We start from the raw sequence: 19223 nt of genomic DNA, 5'->3' as shown, positions 1-19223 counted from the left end.
GCTGCGACACCCGCGCGGCCGCGCTTTACGGCCCCGTCGCCATGGAGACGGTCGCATTTCCCGCCCTTCCCGCCGTGGCGTCAGCGGTGGGAGTGACAATAGTGACCGGCCGGAAACAAGAGAGAAAGAATGGTTCCGCTGCAGGGACAGCACAGGCAGAGCGCTGCTGTTAAAGCAACTGGCCTGATGTTTGCTCGCGTTATTAATTTGTTTAAAATTAGTTTTAAAATTTAAAATTAGTTGACAGAAGCTGGGTTGAACAACGCCTTGAGGTTTAGTACAACGGTTGGGTGTGTTATATATATTTATTATATTATATATCTATATATTATAGATATAGATATAGATATATATAACATATATTTTATCTATATTATATTATATATATAATATATTTATATATATTATATTATTTTATACATAATGTAATATAATATATATATTATATATATTTTATATAAAGTGGGCTTTTCGCAAAATGTGTGCTATATGGTTAATAATGTTGTGGTAAGGATATGGAATATAAGTATTTTTATTTCTGCTTTTAGAAAATTAGCTATAGTGGTAATAACTGATGTAATGTGCTTAAACTGTCTGTTTGGTCAGAATAACATCCATGAACATATAAAGAAGACCCTGATATTGATATATCAACTATCAGCATCTCCCACCTAAAAAAAGCATAAAGCAAAGCCCAAACTAGAAGTGATAATAAAGACACAGCCATGAAACACTAAATGCTCTAAAAAGGCGAAGCCAAAGAAGAGCCATACAAAACAGTTGCTAAAATATGAAAACTAATTTATGGAATTTTATGAATATTCATTATATTGCTATAACGGGAAGGGCATTTAACGAGTGTCTCTGAAATAGCAAAGTGTGGACTTGGCTGAGTGCAGAGTCACCCAGCCAGCCATACTTGGCCTTTTTTATTTCCTAATTGTCTTAATTATTTTATTGTGGAGGTTCTTGGGCAATGGTTGGTTCCCTGTACCCCCCCTCCTGTTTCTACTAGTTGGTCCTTACAAATCTAACATCAAGAACTTTAACAAACTGGCTACAAAGAATTCTAACTTTGTAAAGGTGCAGGAACTACTGGAGAACAAATAAAACTTAACAGGTTCCAAACACTGGTTACACAGCAGCAAACTGAACAATCTAACAGGGAACAGGGAACTTCATTCAATGTTCAACCCACTGGCTGCATTACAGGAAACCAACAAAGAGCTTTATTGAATGTTTAACCGTAAGGGAGGATTCTAAATTCTATTTCCCACAGGAGCGGCCCGGTGAGGCCGGTCCCGGTCTGGTGCAGTCCCGGTGAGGCCGGTCCCGGTCTGCTGCAGTCCCGGTGGGGCCGGTCCCGGTCTGCTGCAGTCCCGGTGGGGCCGGTCCCGGTCTGCTGCAGTCCCGGTGGGGCCGGTCCCGGTCTGCTGCAGTCCCGGTGAGGCCGGTCCTGGTCTGGTGCAGTCCCGGTGAGGCCGGTCCCGGTCTGGTGCAGTCCCGGTGAGGCCGGTCCCGGTCTGCTGCAGTCCCGGTGAGGCAGGGGAGGGTCTGGGACAGCCCCGGTAATGTCGCTCCAGTCTCGGTGGGGCCGGTCTAGGCTCGGAGCAGCCCCGGTAGGGTCAGTCCCAGCCCCGGTCCAGCCCCGGTACTGTCGGTCTGGGCCCAGAGCAGCCCCGGTGGGGCCGGGGAAGGCCCGAGACAGCCCGGGGAAGGCCCAGGACAGCCCCGGTAAGGCCTGTCCCGGCCCAGAGCAGCCCCGGTACTGCCGGTCCCGGCCCGCTCCAGCCCCAGTAATGCCGCTCCAGCCCCAGCGGGGTCAGTCCAGCCCCGGTAATGCCGCTCCAGCCCCGGTCCAGCCCCGGTGGGGTCAGTCCAGCCCCTGTCCAGCCCCTGTCCAGCCCCGGTAATGCCGCTCCAGCCCCTGTCCAGCCCCGGTCCAGCCCCGGTACTGCCGGTCCCGGTCCCGCCGTTCGCGGCCACGTGGCGCGGGCGGCGCGCGGTGATGACGTCACGACGCGGCGCGAAGGTCACGGGGCGCGCGGGGCGATGGCGGCGGCCGGAGGGTGCCGGGTGAGCGGGGCCGGGACCGGGAACGGGCCGGGAAAGGGCTGGGGACAGCGAGCGGGGCGGGGGGACCGGGCCTCCCTGCCCTCGGGGCCCCGGGGATGGCGGCTCCCGGTGGGGACACCCTGAGGGGACGCCCAGCCCCGGTGAGGGGACACACGGAGGGGACACACAGACCCGGTGAGGGACACACGGAGGGGACACACAGACCCGGTGAGGGACACACGGCCCCGGTGAGGGGACACACGGCCCCGGTGGGGACACACGGAGGGGACACACGGTGGTCACACCCGGCCCCGGTTCCCGGAGGCTCCAGCGGGTCCCTGTCCCGGTATTTTGCGGTGTTGAGACTCCTCCCGGGGCTCTTTTCAGGGCGATTTCCCCGGGAGCGTCACCCGGAGCAGGAGGGGCCTGGATGGGTCTTTTGTGCCCAAAGTTAAAGGAGAAATTCGGGATTTGGGCTCAGTCCTCCTGCTCCAAGGTTTGGTGCTGCTCCTGAGCAAATCCACATTTTTATCTGGGATTTCTCAAATTCTCTCTTGCTCCAAGCTCTGGCTCTTTCCAGAGCAGAAATTTACAGTTTTGAGCTCAGCAGGGGCAGCAGAACCATCCAGGGATGGTCCCAGAGCTGGGAAAAAGTCATGTTTGAAAGAATTTTCCCCAGAAAAAAACCCGTTTCAGCTCCAGGATGGAATTGTGCATCACCACTGTCCCACCAGGATGGATTTGTGTCCCAAATTCGGGTTCTGGGAGCTCCTGGATCCTCCCCTGAGCTGCCCCTGTGCTGTTTTCCTGCAGAAATGTCTCCTCAGTGGCCTGTGGCTCCTCTCCAGGCGTTACCCCATCCCTGCCTTGCCCAGGAGTGCCCTGGACAGGATCAGCAGCTCTGCCTTGGCCCCTCCCCAGGTTGGTCCCACCTCCTTTTATTCCATTTATTCCATTATTTATTCCATTTATTCCATTATTTATTCCATTTATTCCATCCCCAGGGTGTTCTGGCAGCAGAGTCCTGAGCTGGATGTGTGGAAAAAGGCTGGAAATTCCCATTTTTTCAGTGGAATTAAAGGAATTTTGGGGTAGCTGAGGGTCCCTCACCCTCCTGCCTTTGGCACTGGAGTTTTTTGGGGTCTCTCAGCAGAGTCCTGAGCTGGATTTGTGGGAAAAGGCTGAAAATTCCCATTTTTTCCCATGGAATTCGGGGGATTTTTGGGATCCCTCACCCTCCTGCCTTTGGCACTGGAGATTTTTGGGGTCTCTCAGCAGAGTCCTGAGCTGGATGTGTGGAAAAAGGCTGAAAATTCCCATTTTTTTCCATGGAATTCAGGGGACTTTGGGGTCCCTCACCCTCCTGCCTTTGGCACTGGAGTTTTTTGGGATGTCTCAGCAGAGTCCTGAGCTGGGTGTGTGGGAAAGGACTGGAAATTCCCAATTTTTCAGTCAAATTCAGGGGAATTTTGGGGTTGCTGAGCTTGCAGCACCCTGGGGTGGGTGGGAGATGTCCCTGCCCAAGGAGTGGAATTTTCAGCCCAATCCATCCTGGAATTCCATGAAATCCATTGAATTTCACACGTGGATCTTTGAGAATTCCACAAAATCCACTGGAGTGACTTTTTGAGGGATTTTGAGGGATGAGCTGCTGCTTTTCCCACATTTCCCACCCACCCTAAAAATGCTCCAGGGTCTCCCTGGGGTCCCTCACCCTCCTGCCTTTGACCCTTGAATTTTTTGGGTCTCCCAAATATTAAAATATTTACTTTAAATCCCTTTTTTGGCATTAAATGGAACTGGTTTTCTGCAGTCCAGGTGCTCCTCCTCGGGAGGAAGGAAAGGATTCATCTCAGGCTTCGTGGAGAACATCAAACAGGAACTGGCCAAGAACAAAGAGATGAAGGAAAGCATCAAAAAATTCCGGGATGAGGCCAAAAAACTGGAGGAGTCTGATGCTCTAAGGGAAGCCAGGAGGAAATATGTGAGTTTTGGGGGTTTTCAGGTGGATTTAAGTTTATGGAGTTTCCAGGAGGAAATATTTGAGTTTTAAGGAGTTTCTAAGAGGAAATATGTGAGTTTAAGGAGTTTCTAAGAGGAAATATTTGAGTTTAGGGAGTTTTTTCCTGCCCTCAATTCCAGCCCTAATGGATTTTGCTCCATCCCCAGCTGGGTTTCAGTGGTTTCTGTCTCTTGATTAATGTTATTTTTTTTTTTTCCCAGAAAACCATTGAATCTGAGACAGTGAAGACCTCAGAAGTGATTAAAAAGAAACTTGAAGAAATAACAGGAACAGTTAAAGAGGTAAAAAAAAGGGATTTTTTTTTCTCTCAGGGAAACTCTGCTGAATTTGGGCTGGAATTGTCATTATTGGTGATTCCAGAGGTGGTTCAGACCCTGGAGCTTTTTAAAAACCAGAGATTTTAACAAAATAATGAATTGAGGGTGGTCAGAGCAGACTCAGGCAGGGATTCCTTCGGGATTTGGGGTTGGGAGAGAAGAGAGAGACCCACCTGCAGCTCTGAGAGGCCAAAATAAAGACCTGGAGCTGCTGGAGAGTCCAGAGGAGCCCAAAATAAAGACCTGGAGCTGCTGGAGAATCCAGAGGAGCTCCTGGAGCTTCTCCAAGGGCTGGAATCCCCTCTGGAGACACCCAGGGGTGCTCACCTGGAGAGGAGAAGCTCCAGGCAGAGCTCAGAGCCCCTTCCTGGGATTTAAGGAGCTCCAGGAGAGCTGGGGAGGGATTGAGGACAAAGCCTGGAGCTGGAATGACCTTTCCCTGCTTTCCTTTCAGAGTCTGGACGAGGTCAGCAAGAGTGACCTGGGCAGGAAGATCAAGGAGGGCGTGGAGGGCGCGGCCAAAACCGCCAAACAGTCGGCGGAGACGGTCACCAGGGGAGGGGAGAAGCTGGGCAGGACTGCAGCCTTCAAAGCCATCTCCCAGGTACTGCCGGGGCTCTGCAGGGGGCTCAGAGTCTGTGCAGAGGGCTCAGAGGCTGTCCAGGGCTGCCAGGGGCTCTGCAGGATGCTCAGAGCCTGTGCAGGGTGTCCAGAGCCTGTCCAGGGCACCCAGAGCCTGTCCAGGGCTGCCAGGGGCTCTGCAGGGGGCTCAGAGTCTGTGCAGAGTGCCCAGAGCCTGTGCAGGGTGCTCGGAGCCTGTCCAGGTCTCCCAAGGGCTCTGCAGAGGGCTCAGAGTCTGTGCAGAGCACCCAGAGCCTGTGCAGAGTGCTCAGAGCCTGTCCAGTGTGATCCCAGGGCTCCCAGGGGCTCTGCAGAGTGCCCAGAGCCTGTCCAGTGTCCTCCCAGATCATCCAGAGCTTGTCCAGTGTGCCCAGAGCCTCTGCAGGGTGCTCAGAGACTGTGCAGTGTGCTCACAGCCTGTCCAGGGCTCCCAGGGGCTCTGCAGAGTGCTCAGAGCCTGCCCAGTGTCCTCAGAGTCTGTCCAGTGTCCTCCCAGGGCTCCCACAGCCTGTCCAGAGTGTCCAGGGCCTGTCCAGTGTGTCCAGAGCCTGTCCAGAGTGTCCAGAGCCTGTCCAGAGTGTCCAGAGCCTGTCCAGAGTGTCCTGAGCCTGTCCAGAGTGTCCAGAGCCTGTCCAGAGTGTCCAGGGCCTGTCCAGAGTGTCCAGAGCCTGTCCAGAGTGTCCTGAGCCTGTCCAGAGTGTCCAGAGCCTGTCCAGTGTGTCCAGGGCCTGTCCAGAGTGTCCTGAGCCTGTCCAGAGTGTCCAGGGCCTGTCCAGAGTGTCCTGAGCCTGTCCAGAGTGTCCAGGGCCTGTCCAGTGTGTCCTGAGCCTGTCCAGAGTGTCCTGAGCCTGTCCAGAGTGTCCAGGGCCTGTCCAGTGTGTCCTGAGCCTGTCCAGAGTGTCCAGGGCCTGTCCAGAGTGTCCAGGGCCTGTCCAGTGTGTCCAGGGCCTGTCCAGTGTGTCCTGAGCCTGTCCAGAGTGTCCAGGGCCTGTCCAGAGTGTCCAGGGCCTGTCCAGAGTGTCCTGAGCCTGTCCAGAGTGTCCAGAGCCTGTCCAGTGTGTCCTGAGCCTGTCCAGAGTGCCCAGAGCCTGTCCAGCGTGCCCAGGGCCTGTCCAGAGTGTCCAGAGCCTGGAAATGTCTCCCTCCAGTGGGATTTCATCTTCTTTTTGCAGGAAATTCAGAAAAAAATCCCATATTTTGTTATCAAGCTGTGACCGCCCCACCCCTGTCAGCACCCAAACCACCCCAGGAGGGATTTTCACCTTCTGAGAAGCTAAAAATAAAATAAATCCACACTCAGGGGGTTGTTTTCTCTTTGCAGGGAGTGGAAACTGTGAAGAAGGAGTTGGATGAGAGTGTTTTGGGCCAGACTGGCCCCTACAGACGCCCCGAGAGGCTCCGGAAAAGGACGGAATATTCCGGGGAAAGGATCAAAGAGCAGAGAGTGTTTGAGGCCAATGAGTACGTGGGGAGATCCTCTTTTGGGTGTTATTCTCCTCTGTAATTTGATGGAAAATTAGGAATTCAAATCCCAGGAGTTGTGGGAGGTGGGAGGAATTCCCAACAGAAATAGGTGGTGCCAAATCTTGACATTTTAAAAGTCAAAACTTTTAAATTTTGAAGTTAAAACTTGAATTTTAAAGCTCAGATTTTATGTTGAGAGGTGAAATTCTCAGCTGAGCCTTGTTCTGGGTTCAGTTTTAACTTGGGCTGAGGCTGAGCTCCTTTTCCAGCTCCCTCTGAATGGGATTTTTATTTATCTGCTGCTTTATTTATCTGGAGTTTTGTTTATCTAATGTTTTATTTATCTCTGGTTTTTATTTGTTTTGTTTATCTGCTGGATCATTTTATGGGGCTTATCATTTATGGGGCCTGCAATTTATTTGTGATAATTTATGAGGGTCATAAATTTATCTTGTAATTGAGCTCATCATTCCCCTGCTGCCTTTAGCCTCAAAGTGCTGCAGGGAAATTCCTCGGGGTGTTGTTTGTGTTTGTTACCAGTTAATTTTTCCCAAATATCCCATGTTTTATCCCCTTTTTCTGCCCTCTCCAGGGAAGCCATGGGCATGGTGCTGCATAAAGACTCCAAGTGGTACCAGCAGTGGAAAGATTTCAAGGACAACAATGTGGTTTTCAACAGTGAGTGATGGGAGAGAGCAGCAGCTTCCCTTCCCTTCCCTTCCCTTCCCTTCCCTTCCCTTCCCTTCCCTTCCCTTCCCTTCCCTTCCCTTCCCTTCCCTTCCCTTCCCTTCCCTTCCCTTCCCTTCCCTTCCCTTCCCTTCCCTTCCCTTCCCTTCCCTTCCCTTCCCTTCCCTTCCCTTCCCTTCCCTTCCCTTCCCTTCCCTTCCCTTCCCTTCCCTTCCCTTCCCTTCCCTTCCCTTCCCTTCCCTTCCCTTCCCTTCCCTTCCCTTCCCTTCCCTTCCCTTCCCTTCCCTTCCCTTCCCTTCCCTTCCCTTCCCTTCCCTTCCCTTCCCTTCCCTTCCCTTCCCTTCCCTTCCCTTCCCTTCCCTTCCCATTGGAGAATAAAATGAGGAGAAAAATGGGGGAGAAAATCAGGGAATGAAATGGGGAGAAAAACGGGGGAGAAAAATAGGGAATAAATCAGGGGAGAAAAATGAGGAGAAAAATGGGGGAGTAAAATGGGGAATAAAATGGAGGAGAAAAGTGGGGGAGAAAAATAGGGAATAAAATTAGAAAAATGAGGAAAAACCAGGGAGAAAAACGGAAAATAAAACAGGGAATAAACCACCTCACAACCAGCACCTGGACCTGACCAAAGGCATTGAGGAGAGCTCATTCCCTGTCTGGGGGATGCCCTGTGAGCTCTCTGAGCTCCCTTTCTGCCCCTGCAGGGTTCTTTGAGATGAAGATGAAATACGACGAGAGCGACAACGCCTTTATCCGCGCCTCGCGCGCCGTCACCGACCGTGTCACTGACCTGCTGGGTACGGGAACACCCCGGGGTGTCACCACCTCCCTGAGCACCCTGAGGTGCTCCTGCTGCCCCTCCCTGCCCTGGGCACGGGGACACCCTGGGGACCCTGCTCCTCCCTGAGCCCCCTGAGGTGCTCCTGCTGCCCCCTCCCTGCCCCGGGCACGGGGCCATCCTGGGGACCCTGCTCCTCCCTGAGCCCCCTGAGGTGCTCCTGCTGCTCCTCCCTGCCCTGGGCCCGGGGCCACCCTGGGGTGTCACCTCCCTGAGCCCCCTGAGGTGCTCCTGCTGCCCCCTCCCTGCCCTGGGCACGGGGACACCCCGGGGTGTCACCTCCCTGAGCCCCCTGAGGTGCTCCTGCTGCTCCTCCCTGCCCCGGGCACGGCCCAGAGCTCTGCAGGACTGCCCAGGGTTAAATCAGGGGGTGAAGGGGTGGGAGGATAAACCACGGGATGGATTTTGGGTTTAATTTCCAGCCCTGGGTGGATTTTCCTGTCCCTGTGTCTGTCTGTCTGTCCTCACTGAGCTGTGCAGGGTGGATTTCCCTGTGTCTATCTGTCTGTCTGTCTGTCCTCACTGATCCTGTCCCTGTGTCTGTCTGTCCTCACTGAGCTGTGCAGGGTGGATTTTCCTGTCTGTCTGTCTGTCTGTCTGTCTGTCCTCACTGGGCTGTGCTGGGCGGATTTCCCTGTGTCTGTCTGTCTGTCTGTCCTCACTGGGCTGTGTCTGTCTGTCTGTCTGTCTGTCCTCACTGATCCTGTCCCTGTGTTTGTCTGTCTGTCCTCACTGAGCTGCGCTGGGTGGATTTCCCTGTCCTCACTGGGCTGTGCAGGGTGGATTTCCCTGTCCCTGTGTCTATCTGTCTGTCTGTCCTCACTGAGCTGTGCTGGGTGGATTTTCCTGTCTGTCTGTCTGTCTGTCCTCACTGGGCTGTGCAGGGTGGATTCCCCTGTGTCTGTCTGTCTGTCCTCACTGATCCTGTCCCTGTGTCTGTCTGTCCTCACTGAGCTGTGCTGGGCGGATTTCCCTGTGTCTGTCTGTCTGTCTGTCCTCACTGGGCTGTGCTGGGTGGATTCTCCTGTCCCTGTGTCTGTCTGTCTGTCCTCACTGAGTCCCTGTGTCTGTCTGTCCTCACTGGGCTGTGCTGGGTGGATTTCCCTGTCTGTCTGTCTGTCCTCACTGAGTTGTGTCTGTCTGTCTGTCTGTCCTCACCGGGCCGTCCTTGTCTCCCAGGGGGTTTGTTCTCCAAGACCGAGATGTCCGAGGTGCTCACTGAGATCCTCAGGGTGGATCCCTCCTTTGACAAGGATCGGTTCCTGAAGCAGTGCGAGAGGGACATCATCCCCAACGTGCTCGAGGTCACTGCACCCCTTGTTTGCCTTCATTTCCCCTTTATTATCCCTTGGGAAATGTTTTTATTTTAATTTTCCATTGTTATATTGCTTCCCTTTATTTCCTCTTTATTATCCCTTTTTTACTTTTCCATTGTTTCACTGCTTCCCTTATTTTCCTCTTTATTTTCCCTTAGAAGATTTTTTTTTACTTTTTCCATTTTTACACTTCTTTTCCCCTTTATTATCCCTTAGAAAATGTTTTTTATTTTACTTTTCCATTGTTACACTGCTTCCCTTCTTCTTTCCCTTTATTTTCCCTTAGAAGGTGTTTTTTATTTTAATTTTCCATTGTTACACTGCTTCCCTTCTTTTCCCCTTTATTATCTCTTAGAAAATGTTTTTTATTTTACTTTTCCATTGTTACATTTCTTCCCTTCTTTTTCCCCTTTATTATCCCTTGGAAGATTTTTTTAAATTATTTTAATTTTTTTTTTAAATTTTCCATTGCTAAAATCCAAAGCTGGGACAGAATTTGCTTTGGGAAATCCTTGGGATTTTTCCTCCCTTTTCCTCCCTTTTCCTCCCTTTTCCCTCCTTTTCCCTCCTTTTCCCTCCTTTTCCCTCCTTTTCCCTCCTTTTCCCTCCTTTTCCCTCCTTTTCCCTCCTTTTCCCTCCTTTTCCCTCCTTTTCCCTCCTTTTCCTCCCTTTTCCTGAGCTCTGGGAACTCTCTGTTCCCTCCCTGGCACCTTAAACAGGAAAATTTAATGTGAAACTTCACCTGGAATCTTTAAAAATATTTATTTACCCAAATTTTTACATCCCTTGGCTTCACCTCCTGTATTTTTATAAAAATCCTTTTCCCTGTTCCCCTTTCCAGCTCCAATTTCCCTCCCCAGAGTCCCATAAAATATGAGATTTAAGGAGTTTTTGCTGCTGATTTGTCTCATTTTGATCTAAAAGGAACTTTAAAACTTATTTTAAATTTTAAATTCTGTGTGATTTTTTTCCTCCCCAGGCTCTGATCTCAGGAGAGCTCGACATCCTCAAGGATTGGTGTTATGAGGCTGTGAGTGAAAATCCCCAAAAAATCCCCAAAAACTTATTTTTCTCTTGGAAATTTGGGTTGTTTGGGTGGAGGGGTTGGAATTCAGGGAGTTTCCTGAAAGGCAAAACTTTTCCTGATGTTGTTGTTTTTTATTTTGGGTTTTTGTTTCTCTGGAATTGTCGTGGTGGGAAATGCAAAATAATTCTGGTCTTGAAACCCAAAATAATTCTGGTCTTAAAATCCAAAATAATAAATCTGCTCTTAGAATCTAAAATAATTCTCTTAAAATCCAAAAATAATAATTTTGGTCTTAAAATCCAAAATAATTTTGCTCTTAAAATCCCAAAATTATTCTGCTCTTAAAATAATTCTGCTCTTAAAATCCAAAATAATAATTTTGCTTTTAAAACCCAAAATAATTCTGTTTTTCTCTTTAAGACCTTCACTTTACTCTCCAAATGAATTCCCTGTGCTGTTTCCCACCACCAGAGGGCTGGGAGAGTGATTTTTATATTTTAAATTTCATAAATCCTGATGAGCAAATTTCTTTCCTCCCTTTTCCTCCCTTTTCCTTCCTTGTTCTGCCCAGGAAAAATGGGATTTTTAATGGGAATTTAGTGAATCCCAAACCATTTGCTGCAGTTCTTTGATCCCTTCCTCCAGCACATTTACAAAAACAAAAAAAAAGACTTTTTCTTGTGGGTTTTTTGGGTTTTTTGGGGGGTTTTTTTTGTGGCTCTCTCCAAGCAAAAATTCCTTTTTTGTTTTTGCTTTGGTTTGGTATTTTTTGGAGGGATTTGGTTTGGGTTTTTTTTTGTTTTGGGGTTTTTTTGTTTTTGTTTTTGTTTTTGTTTTTTGTTTTGGTTGTTTGTTTGGTTTTTTGTTGTTTGTTTGTTTTTGGGTTTTTTTTTTTTTTTTTGTCTTTTGGGGGATTTTTTGGGCTTTTTTTTTTATTTTTTTGGGTTTTTTTTTTAATCTGCTGCTGCCAAAACAATCCCAAACCACCCCCAACCCTGAATTTATCCCCCCACAGACCTACAGCCAACTGGCCCATCCCATCCAGCAGGCAAAGGCCCTGGGGCTGCAGTTCCACTCCAGAGTCCTGGACATCGACAACATCGACGTGAGTTCCCTGGGGGATCCCCTGGGGCTGGGATGGAACCCCTGAACCCCTGAACCTCCCCTGGGCAGGGACTGAACCCCTGAACCCCTGAACCTCCCCTGGGGCAGGGATTGAACCCCTGAACCTCCCCTGGGGCTGGGACTGAACCCCTGAACCTCCCCTGGGCTGGGACTGAACCCCTGAACCCCTGAACCTCCCCTGGGGCTCCCCTGAACCTCCCCTGGGCTGGGACTGAACCCCTGAACCCCTGAACCTCCCCTGGGCTGGGACTGAACCCCTGAACCTCCCCTGGGGCTCCCCTGGGGCAGGACGGGGGTTTTGGGGGCATCAAATTAGGAAAATCATCCAGGATTGTAAAGTTCAAATTTTCTTTGTTGGGTTTGAGCTTTGGGGTTTGGGATTTCTGCTCTCAGAGGAGAAATTGTTATTATTGTTATTGTTGTTGTTGTTATTATTATTATTATTATTCGTGCTCCTCCTGCAATCCCACAGGCCTGGGGGATGCTGTGGAGTTGTTGTTATTATTATTATTATTATTCAATTTTTTAATTTAGTTAATTATTATTATTATTAGCATCTAAAATATCTCCCATTGCTGGGAGAGAAAATCCCAGGTCAGGGGGATGCTGTGGGGTTTTTATTACTATTTATTATTATTATTGTTATTATTGTTATTATTGTTATTATTGTTATTATTGTTATTATTGTTATTATTCCTGCTCCTCCTGCAATCCCACAGGCCTGGGGGGGTACTGTGGGAATATTATTATTATTACTATTATTATTATTATGTGATTACTATTATTAGTATTATTATTATTATTACTATTATTATTATTGGAATATTGTGGGATTATTATTATATTTTATTTTGTTTTATTTTTATTATTAGCATCTAAAATATCTCAGAAATCAGGCTGCAGTTGATTCTGGGTGGAAAAATTGGGATTTTTTTTATTTGGATGGATTTGAGCTGCAGGCTGGGATGGGATGAGGCAGTTACTGATCCCCCTCAGGGAATCAGGAAAAAAAAATCTAAATTTATAAATAAATTTGTTCCTTTGTGACCCAGCCCAGCCCCTCCTGGGGCTGCTTTCCTTTATTGGGGATAAAAGGGAATATTTGGGAACATTTCCCACAGAGGAAAATCCTGCTGTCCCTCAGTTCCTGGGATTTATTTCCCTTTTTGGGGCAGCACAGGCAGGAATTCCAGAGCCTCAATTCCCACAAAAAATAAAACAAAAAAAGAGATTTCCCACAATGGGCACAAAGAGAATTCTGGGGTTTTTAAAAGAAAAAAAAAGATGAATTTTTACTCCTTTTCCATTCCAGTGAATAAAGTCTTTAAAATATTTAATGGAATGGGAATAAATGGAAAAAAAAATCCTGGCAAAGGGAAGTTTTTCTGGTCAAGTTTTTGTCTGGTTCAGGAACAACTTCCCAACAAAAATTGATTTTAAAGGAGGAGAAAAAGCTCCATTTGATCCTTGTGGGTCCCTTCCAGCTCAGGATGTTCTGATTCCAACCATTTCCAGCAGAAAATTCCAATTTTTTTGTAGGGCAGGGTATTTTTGATTTTTGTTTTTAATTGGGAATATCAGAGCAGAGCTTAGGGGTGAAATAATTTTAAATTATTTAGGGGGAATAAATTTTTTTAATTATTATTATTATTATCATTATTATTAATTTTATTATTATTAAAATCTTTCATTATTTATAATTTAATAATTATTATTAAAATTTTTAGGGGAAATAAAAGTTATTAAATTATTATTAAAAATTTAGGGGGAAATATTTTTTAAAAACCCCAAAATTTGGAGAAAGCTTTGAGATACAAATTCCCAAATAATTTTTATTTGGAATTTTCTTTTTGGGAATATCTTTTCCAGGATATTTGAACATTGGAATTGAGGTCACTGGGCATCCAGGGGTGGGAAATCCAATTTTTACTTGGATTTTTTTTGGGGGGAAAACAGCTTTTCCAGGATATCTGAACATTGGGATTGAGGTCACTGAACATCCAGGGGTGGGGAGGGAAATTCAGGAATATTTTTCATGGAATTTTCTCTTTGGAATTGTCTGGAATTGTCTGGAATTCCCTGGAATTGTGTCCCCCACAGCTGGCCATGGGGAAGATGATGGAGCAGGGCCCGGTGCTGATCATCACCTTCCAGGCCCAGGTGGTGATGGTCATCAAGGACCACAAAGGGGACGTGGTGGAAGGGGACCCGGTGAGTGGGGACGGCTTTGGGGTCTGGGACAAGTCTGGGGACAGGTTTGGGGTCTGGGGCAGGTTTGGGGTGTGGGACATGTTTGGATTGTGGGACATGTTTGGGGTCTGGGACAGGTTTGGGGTCTGGAACAGGTTTGGGGTCTGGAACAGGTTTGGAGTCTGGGACACCTTTGGAGTTAGGGACAGGTTTGGAATCTGGGACACTTTTGGAATCTGGGACACCTTTGGGGTGTGGGACAGGTTTGGGGTCAGGGACACCTTCAGGGTCAGGGACACATTTGGGATCTGGAGCACATTTGGGGTGTGGGGACACCTTTGGAGTCAGGGACAGGTTTGGAATCTGGGACACTTTTGGGGCCTGGAACACCTTTGGCATCAGGGACACATTTGGGGTCTGGGACAGGTTTGGAGTCTGGGCACATTTGGGATCTGGGAGACCTTTGGGCTCTGGGGCAGGTTTGGGGTCAGGAACACCTTTGGGGTTTGGGGTACATTTGGGGTCTGGGACACGTTTTTGATCTGGATTTGGGGTCTGGGACTCATTTGGGGTCAGGGACACCTTTGGGCTCTCCCACTGCAGCCCCATCCCGTTCCCCGCTGGGTTTCCCTCCCCTTTCCTGGCCCAGCAGAACCTCTGGCAAACAGGGTGGGAGCAGAGTTGACTCACTGCATGATGATGATGAATAAAAAAAACAACCCCAAATCCACATTTTTATCTCCCCACACTGCACAAATAATGCCTCAATCCCATGAAAACCCCACAGGGAACACCCACACCTCGGGCTGGCTGTGATTTTTTGGGAACAGGGAATGATCTGTGGATCCCAAATCCCTGGAATATCCTGAGGCTCTTCCCTCCCAGCTGGAATTCCCAGAATTTGTGGCAGCAGCAGCAGCTGGAGGAGGTTCCTGGAATCCCAAATATTCCCAAAATTCTCTTTTCCAGGCAGCTCCAGTGGCTTTGTGGCACTTTATGGAGCTGCCACTTCCCAGCTCATTTTCCTTACAATTAACAAAATCATTTAACAAATAATTGACTTTTTGCAAATCTTGGCCTTTAATCCAGGCTGGGAAAAAAAAAACTAAAAAAAAAATAAATAAATGGGATTTAGGATTCATTTGAATGATGAGGCTGATTCAGAAACAGCTGATCCTGCACTCAATTCCTGCATTTTCCTGGCAGATAAATATTGATGGGGTAATTATTGAACAGGATATCAAAGCCTCGTTTGCTGTCAGGTCCCTCCTGAGCTGCAATAAATCAGAGAGAGGAGGAATTAAAATTCTCCAGTGCAACCCCAAAAAAAAAAAAAAAATTAAAAAAAAATCTCAGCTTTAATCGAGTTGCCTGGGCTTGGGTGGAAGGGCTGAGCAGCTCCTGGAGTGTTGAAAAGGGTTTGGAGAGGCTCAAATTCATGGAAATTTGGGGTTGGAAGGTGGGAAAAGTGTGCAAAACCCCCCTAAAACTGGGATTTTTTTTTTTCTGGAAGAGTGTGCAAACCCCCCTAAAACTGGGATTTTTTTTTTCCTGGAAGAGTGTGCAAACCCCCTTAAAATTGGGATTTTTTTTCCTGGAGAGTGGGAAGAATGTTCAAACCCCCCTAAAATTATGATTTTTTTTCCTGGAAAGTAAGAAGAGTGTGCAAAACCCCCCTAAAATTATGATTTTTTTTTTTTCCTAGAAAGTGGAAAGAGTGTTTAAAACACCCCTAAAATTATGATTTTTTTCCTGGAAAGTGGCAAGAGTGTGCAAAACCCCCTATTGGTGTTGGAAGGAGCTGGAAAGTGGGCAGAGTGTGAAAAACCCCCTAAAATTGTGATTTTTTTTTTTTTATCATTTATTTTCCTGAAAGGTGGGAAGAATGTGCAAAATCCTTTAAAATTGTGATTTTTTTTTTTTTCCTAGAAGGTGGGAATAGCGTACAAAACCCCCCTAAAATTATAATATTTTTTCTGGAAGGTGGAATGAATGTACAAAACCCCTAAAATGTTCTTTTCCCTGGCAGGACAAGGTGCTGAGGATGCTCTACGTGTGGGCGCTGTGCCGGGACCAGGACGAGCTGAACCCCTACATGGCCTGGAGGCTGCTGGACATTTCCTCCTCCAGCACTGAGCAGGTGCTCTGAGCAGGGCTTTGGCAGCAGCTCCAGCCTGGAATTCACCAAAAAAAAAAAACCAACAGGGATCAACATTCCAGGAAAAATCCTGGTTTTTATCCCAAAATTTGATGGATTGAGGGATGGGGGGACGAGCAGCTGTTGGTGCTGCTTCAAGAGGCTCTTCCCAAAAATGGGAAAATCCCTCTGAGCTCTTCATTCCCACCTGCTGGAACTTCGGGAAGGTTTTGGAGGAGGGTCTTGGCTGCCAAATCTGCTCCTGCCCCGAGTCCCCACCATGTCTTGCACTTTTTTCCCAAAGCAAATACAAACCAGGACTTTGCTGGTTTGAGGTAAAGCTGATTTCAGAAGGATTTTTTTCATCCACAGCTTGTCAGAGGGGAAAATTTTGTGGGTTTTGGCCACAAAAAGGCAGAGTTGGATCCTTTGGGAGGGTGTGGATGAGCAGAAGGATTGTGAGGAGCTTTGGGAAATTCTGATTTTTTTTCTGTCCCAATCCTTGTCTCACTCCCAGGAGGAATTTTTGTTGCTGTGTCTAAAAACTTCCTCAATTTGCTGCTGGATTGTGGGGTGAAATCCCCTTTTCAGACCCAATCTTAAAAAAAAAATGGGGTTTGAAAACCCCAAATCATGAAAAAAAAAATCAAGTTTTCCAGTGGGGTTTGGGACTTTCTCCTTCCTGAGCTTCTCCCTGCTGGGGGAATGTCAGAGGGGGATTTTGGGATTCTCCTGGAGGAATCTGGGAGCTGAGGCACCCCCTGCCCGTGGAAAAAAGAGATTGGGAAAAGATTTTGGGACGAGAAAATCCCAGGATTGCTGTGAGGGTGAGGCAGGACAGAGCGATTAAAGACAATAATTCCAGTTCCTCTTTCTCTGCTGAGTTTTCCAGAGCTTTGAACATCCCTGGGATCATCTCAGACTTTTCCCTGAACCCCTGGAACATTCCCAGAGTGTGGGGATGGAGCATTTCCCTGCTGGGACCAGCCCCAGGGCAGGATGAGGGTCACAAACACCCCGGGAGATGCTCCAGGGGCTGGAATTGCTGGGATGGAGCCCCAGGAGAGGCTCAGGGAGGTGGGGAAGGGGCTCAGAAGGGGAAAAAGAAGTTCAGGAGGGACCTGCACAAATCCCTGACAGGAGGGGACAGCCCCAGGCTGGGCCTGGGGAGGTTTAGGGTGGATATTATCCAAAAATAAAATCCTTTCATGGAGAGGGTTGTAAAGCCCTGGCACAGCTGCCCTGGGGTTTAAAATCCGTGGGGATGAGGCATTTGGGGCTGGGAATTCCCCTCCGGGGCTTTTTCATTCCAGCTTGGAGTGAAATGACATTTTTGGCCCTTCCAGCTCTGCCCAGTCCAGGATTCTGTGACCCCAAAGCTGCTTTTGGGGGGGCTGAGCCATCCCTCAGTGCTGTCCTGGGGCACTCCAGGGGCTTTTCCCCCCTGGATCCTGGAATTTGGGACCCCCAGCCCTGCCCTGGGGGTTTTTTCCTACAGTTTGGACCCCCAGCTCAGCCCTGGGAGTTTTTTCTGCAGTTTGGACCCCCAGCCCTGCCCTGGGGGGGTTTGTCCTGTAATTTGGACCCCCAGCTCAGCCCTGGGGGTTTCTCCTGCAGTTTGGGACCCCCAGCTCAGCCCTGGGGGGTTTTTCCTGCAGTTTGGACCCCCAGCCCTGCCCCGGGGGATTTGTCCTGCAGTTTGGGACCCCCAGCCCTGCCGTGGGGGGGGTTTCCTGCAGTTCAGACCCCCAGCCCTGCCCCGGGGGATTTGTCCTGCAGTTCAGACCCCCAGCCCTGCCGTGGGGGGGTTTTCCTGCAGTTCAGACCCCCAGCCCTGCTCAGGGGGGTTATTCAGGTTTTTTCCCAGTTCCCAGCTGGATTTGGATGGATTTGGTGGCTCTGAGCCCATCCCCAGGGATCCCTCTGTGCTCTTTGCTCCTCTGTCCCTCCCTCCAGCGCAGATTTTTTGGGCTGCAGCCCCTGCTGCCAGGTGAAATTGTCCTCCCTGGGCTTTTTCTGGCACTTCTTTCCAGCCTTCAGCAACACAAAACTGCTCTGCCAAGTGACAGCTCCGAGGGCAGGGCTGTGCCAAGCCCGGAGCACAAACCTCATTTAAAAACAATTCATTACAGGGGGAGAGATTTGGGGTTTTTTTGATTTTTCTTTTTTCAATGAGATGTTTTTTCATCTGGGAAAGGAGCTGGGACAGATCCATGGAGCAGCATCTTCTCCAGGGCTCAGCTGCTCTGCCAAAACCTCGGAGATGTTGTTTTTTTTTTTGTGGTGGATGGTTCCAAAATGATTCTTCTCCTGTCTCAGATCAGCTCCAGGAGCTCCGAGTCCTCCCTGGAGCTGCTGGCAGGAGTTTTGTCAGCCCAGGGAGGAGGGATGAGCTTTGCTGAGGGACGTGGGGAGATTCTTCTGCCTCTTGGGCTATTCCTGCCCAATCAAAATAAACAAATAAAGCTTAAATTAAAGGCCAAAGGATTAAGAGAAAACGCTTCTCCCTACGGAGGAAATTCCACCTGGAAAGGTTCTGCCTGGGGCTGCCCCATCCCTGGAGGGGCTGAGGGTTGGATGGGGTTTGGAGCAGCCTGGGATGGTGGGAAATGGGGAGAGGGGTGGGATTGGGGGGAATTTTGGCTCCTTTTAAACCCAACCCGACCCCTGATGGAGCCCAGGTGGGGACCTGGGGCAGCCTCGGGAAAATTCCTGGATCCCAGTGCTGGGCTGGGCTGCAGAGCCCAGCAGAGATCTGTTATCCGGAGGGGAAATGTTACCCCTGCACTTCGAGGGGCAACACGTTGTGACGTGGTGTGGACCCTCGGAGGGGACAGCAGGCACAGCAGGGTCAGACATGGAAAACTCTTTATTATCTGACTCCGATTCTACTTATATACATTTTGTACAGAGGGCCCAGATTGGGAGGTCACAACCTCCTGACCCCATTGGTCACTGTGACCATCAGTCAAATTCTCCTCTCAGGGAACAAGAATGCAAAACACACAGATAAATTCTGAGAATACAATATTGTTTACATGAAGCAGCGTGAGAAGCTGCTGCAAAGACTCAAACACTCGAAAGCAAGAAAGTCAGGGGTGACAGGGAAAAAAGAGTTTCCAAACATCCCCTGGGAGTCCCCAACAGGAGCAGGACCCTGAGACAGGAACAGGACCCTGAAAACAGGAGCAGGATCCTGAACAGGAACAGGATCAGGATACGGGAACAGGACCTGACACAGAAACAGGACCCTGAGAACAGGAACAGGATCCCAATACAGGAACAGGACCCTGAGAACAGGAACAGGATCCCAATACAGGAACAGGACCCTGAGAACAGGAACAGGATCAGGACACAGGAGCAGGATCCCAACAGAGAATCCTGACACAGGAACAGGACCTGACACAGGATCAGGATACAGGA

General features: G+C 48.9%; 1 protein-coding gene across 1 annotated transcript; it reads left to right on the top strand.

The window, feature by feature from the left end:
* Window positions 1–2023: 2023 nt before the first annotated feature.
* On the top strand, window positions 2024–16664 carry TIMM44 (translocase of inner mitochondrial membrane 44). The gene is made up of 13 exons (XM_083879841.1): window positions 2024–2076; window positions 2869–2976; window positions 3869–4039; window positions 4279–4359; window positions 4850–4999; window positions 6338–6477; window positions 7073–7158; window positions 7872–7964; window positions 9185–9309; window positions 10301–10351; window positions 11364–11453; window positions 13574–13684; window positions 15693–16664. Exons 1-13 carry the CDS (start codon window positions 2053–2055, stop codon window positions 15810–15812), a joined length of 1350 nt encoding a protein of 449 aa, XP_083735967.1. The 5' UTR covers window positions 2024–2052; the 3' UTR covers window positions 15813–16664.
* The last annotated feature ends 2559 nt before the right edge of the window (window positions 16665–19223 follow it).

Source organism: Zosterops lateralis, assembly GCF_965231275.1.
Source record: "Zosterops lateralis genome assembly, chromosome: 29".
Taxonomy (NCBI): Eukaryota; Metazoa; Chordata; class Aves; order Passeriformes; family Zosteropidae; genus Zosterops; species Zosterops lateralis.
Note: the sequence above shows the minus strand (reverse complement) of the source record. Positions and strands in the feature narration are given on the sequence as shown.

Coding starts and splice junctions, on each gene's coding strand:
- TIMM44 (XM_083879841.1), top strand. CDS start 2,053: ATGGCGGCGGCCGGAGGGTGCCGG. Junction 6,478..7,072: donor AGAGTGTTTGAGGCCAATGA/GTACGTGGGGAG, acceptor TGCCCTCTCCAG/GGAAGCCATGGGCATGGTGC. Junction 11,454..13,573: donor TGGACATCGACAACATCGAC/GTGAGTTCCCTG, acceptor TGTCCCCCACAG/CTGGCCATGGGGAAGATGAT.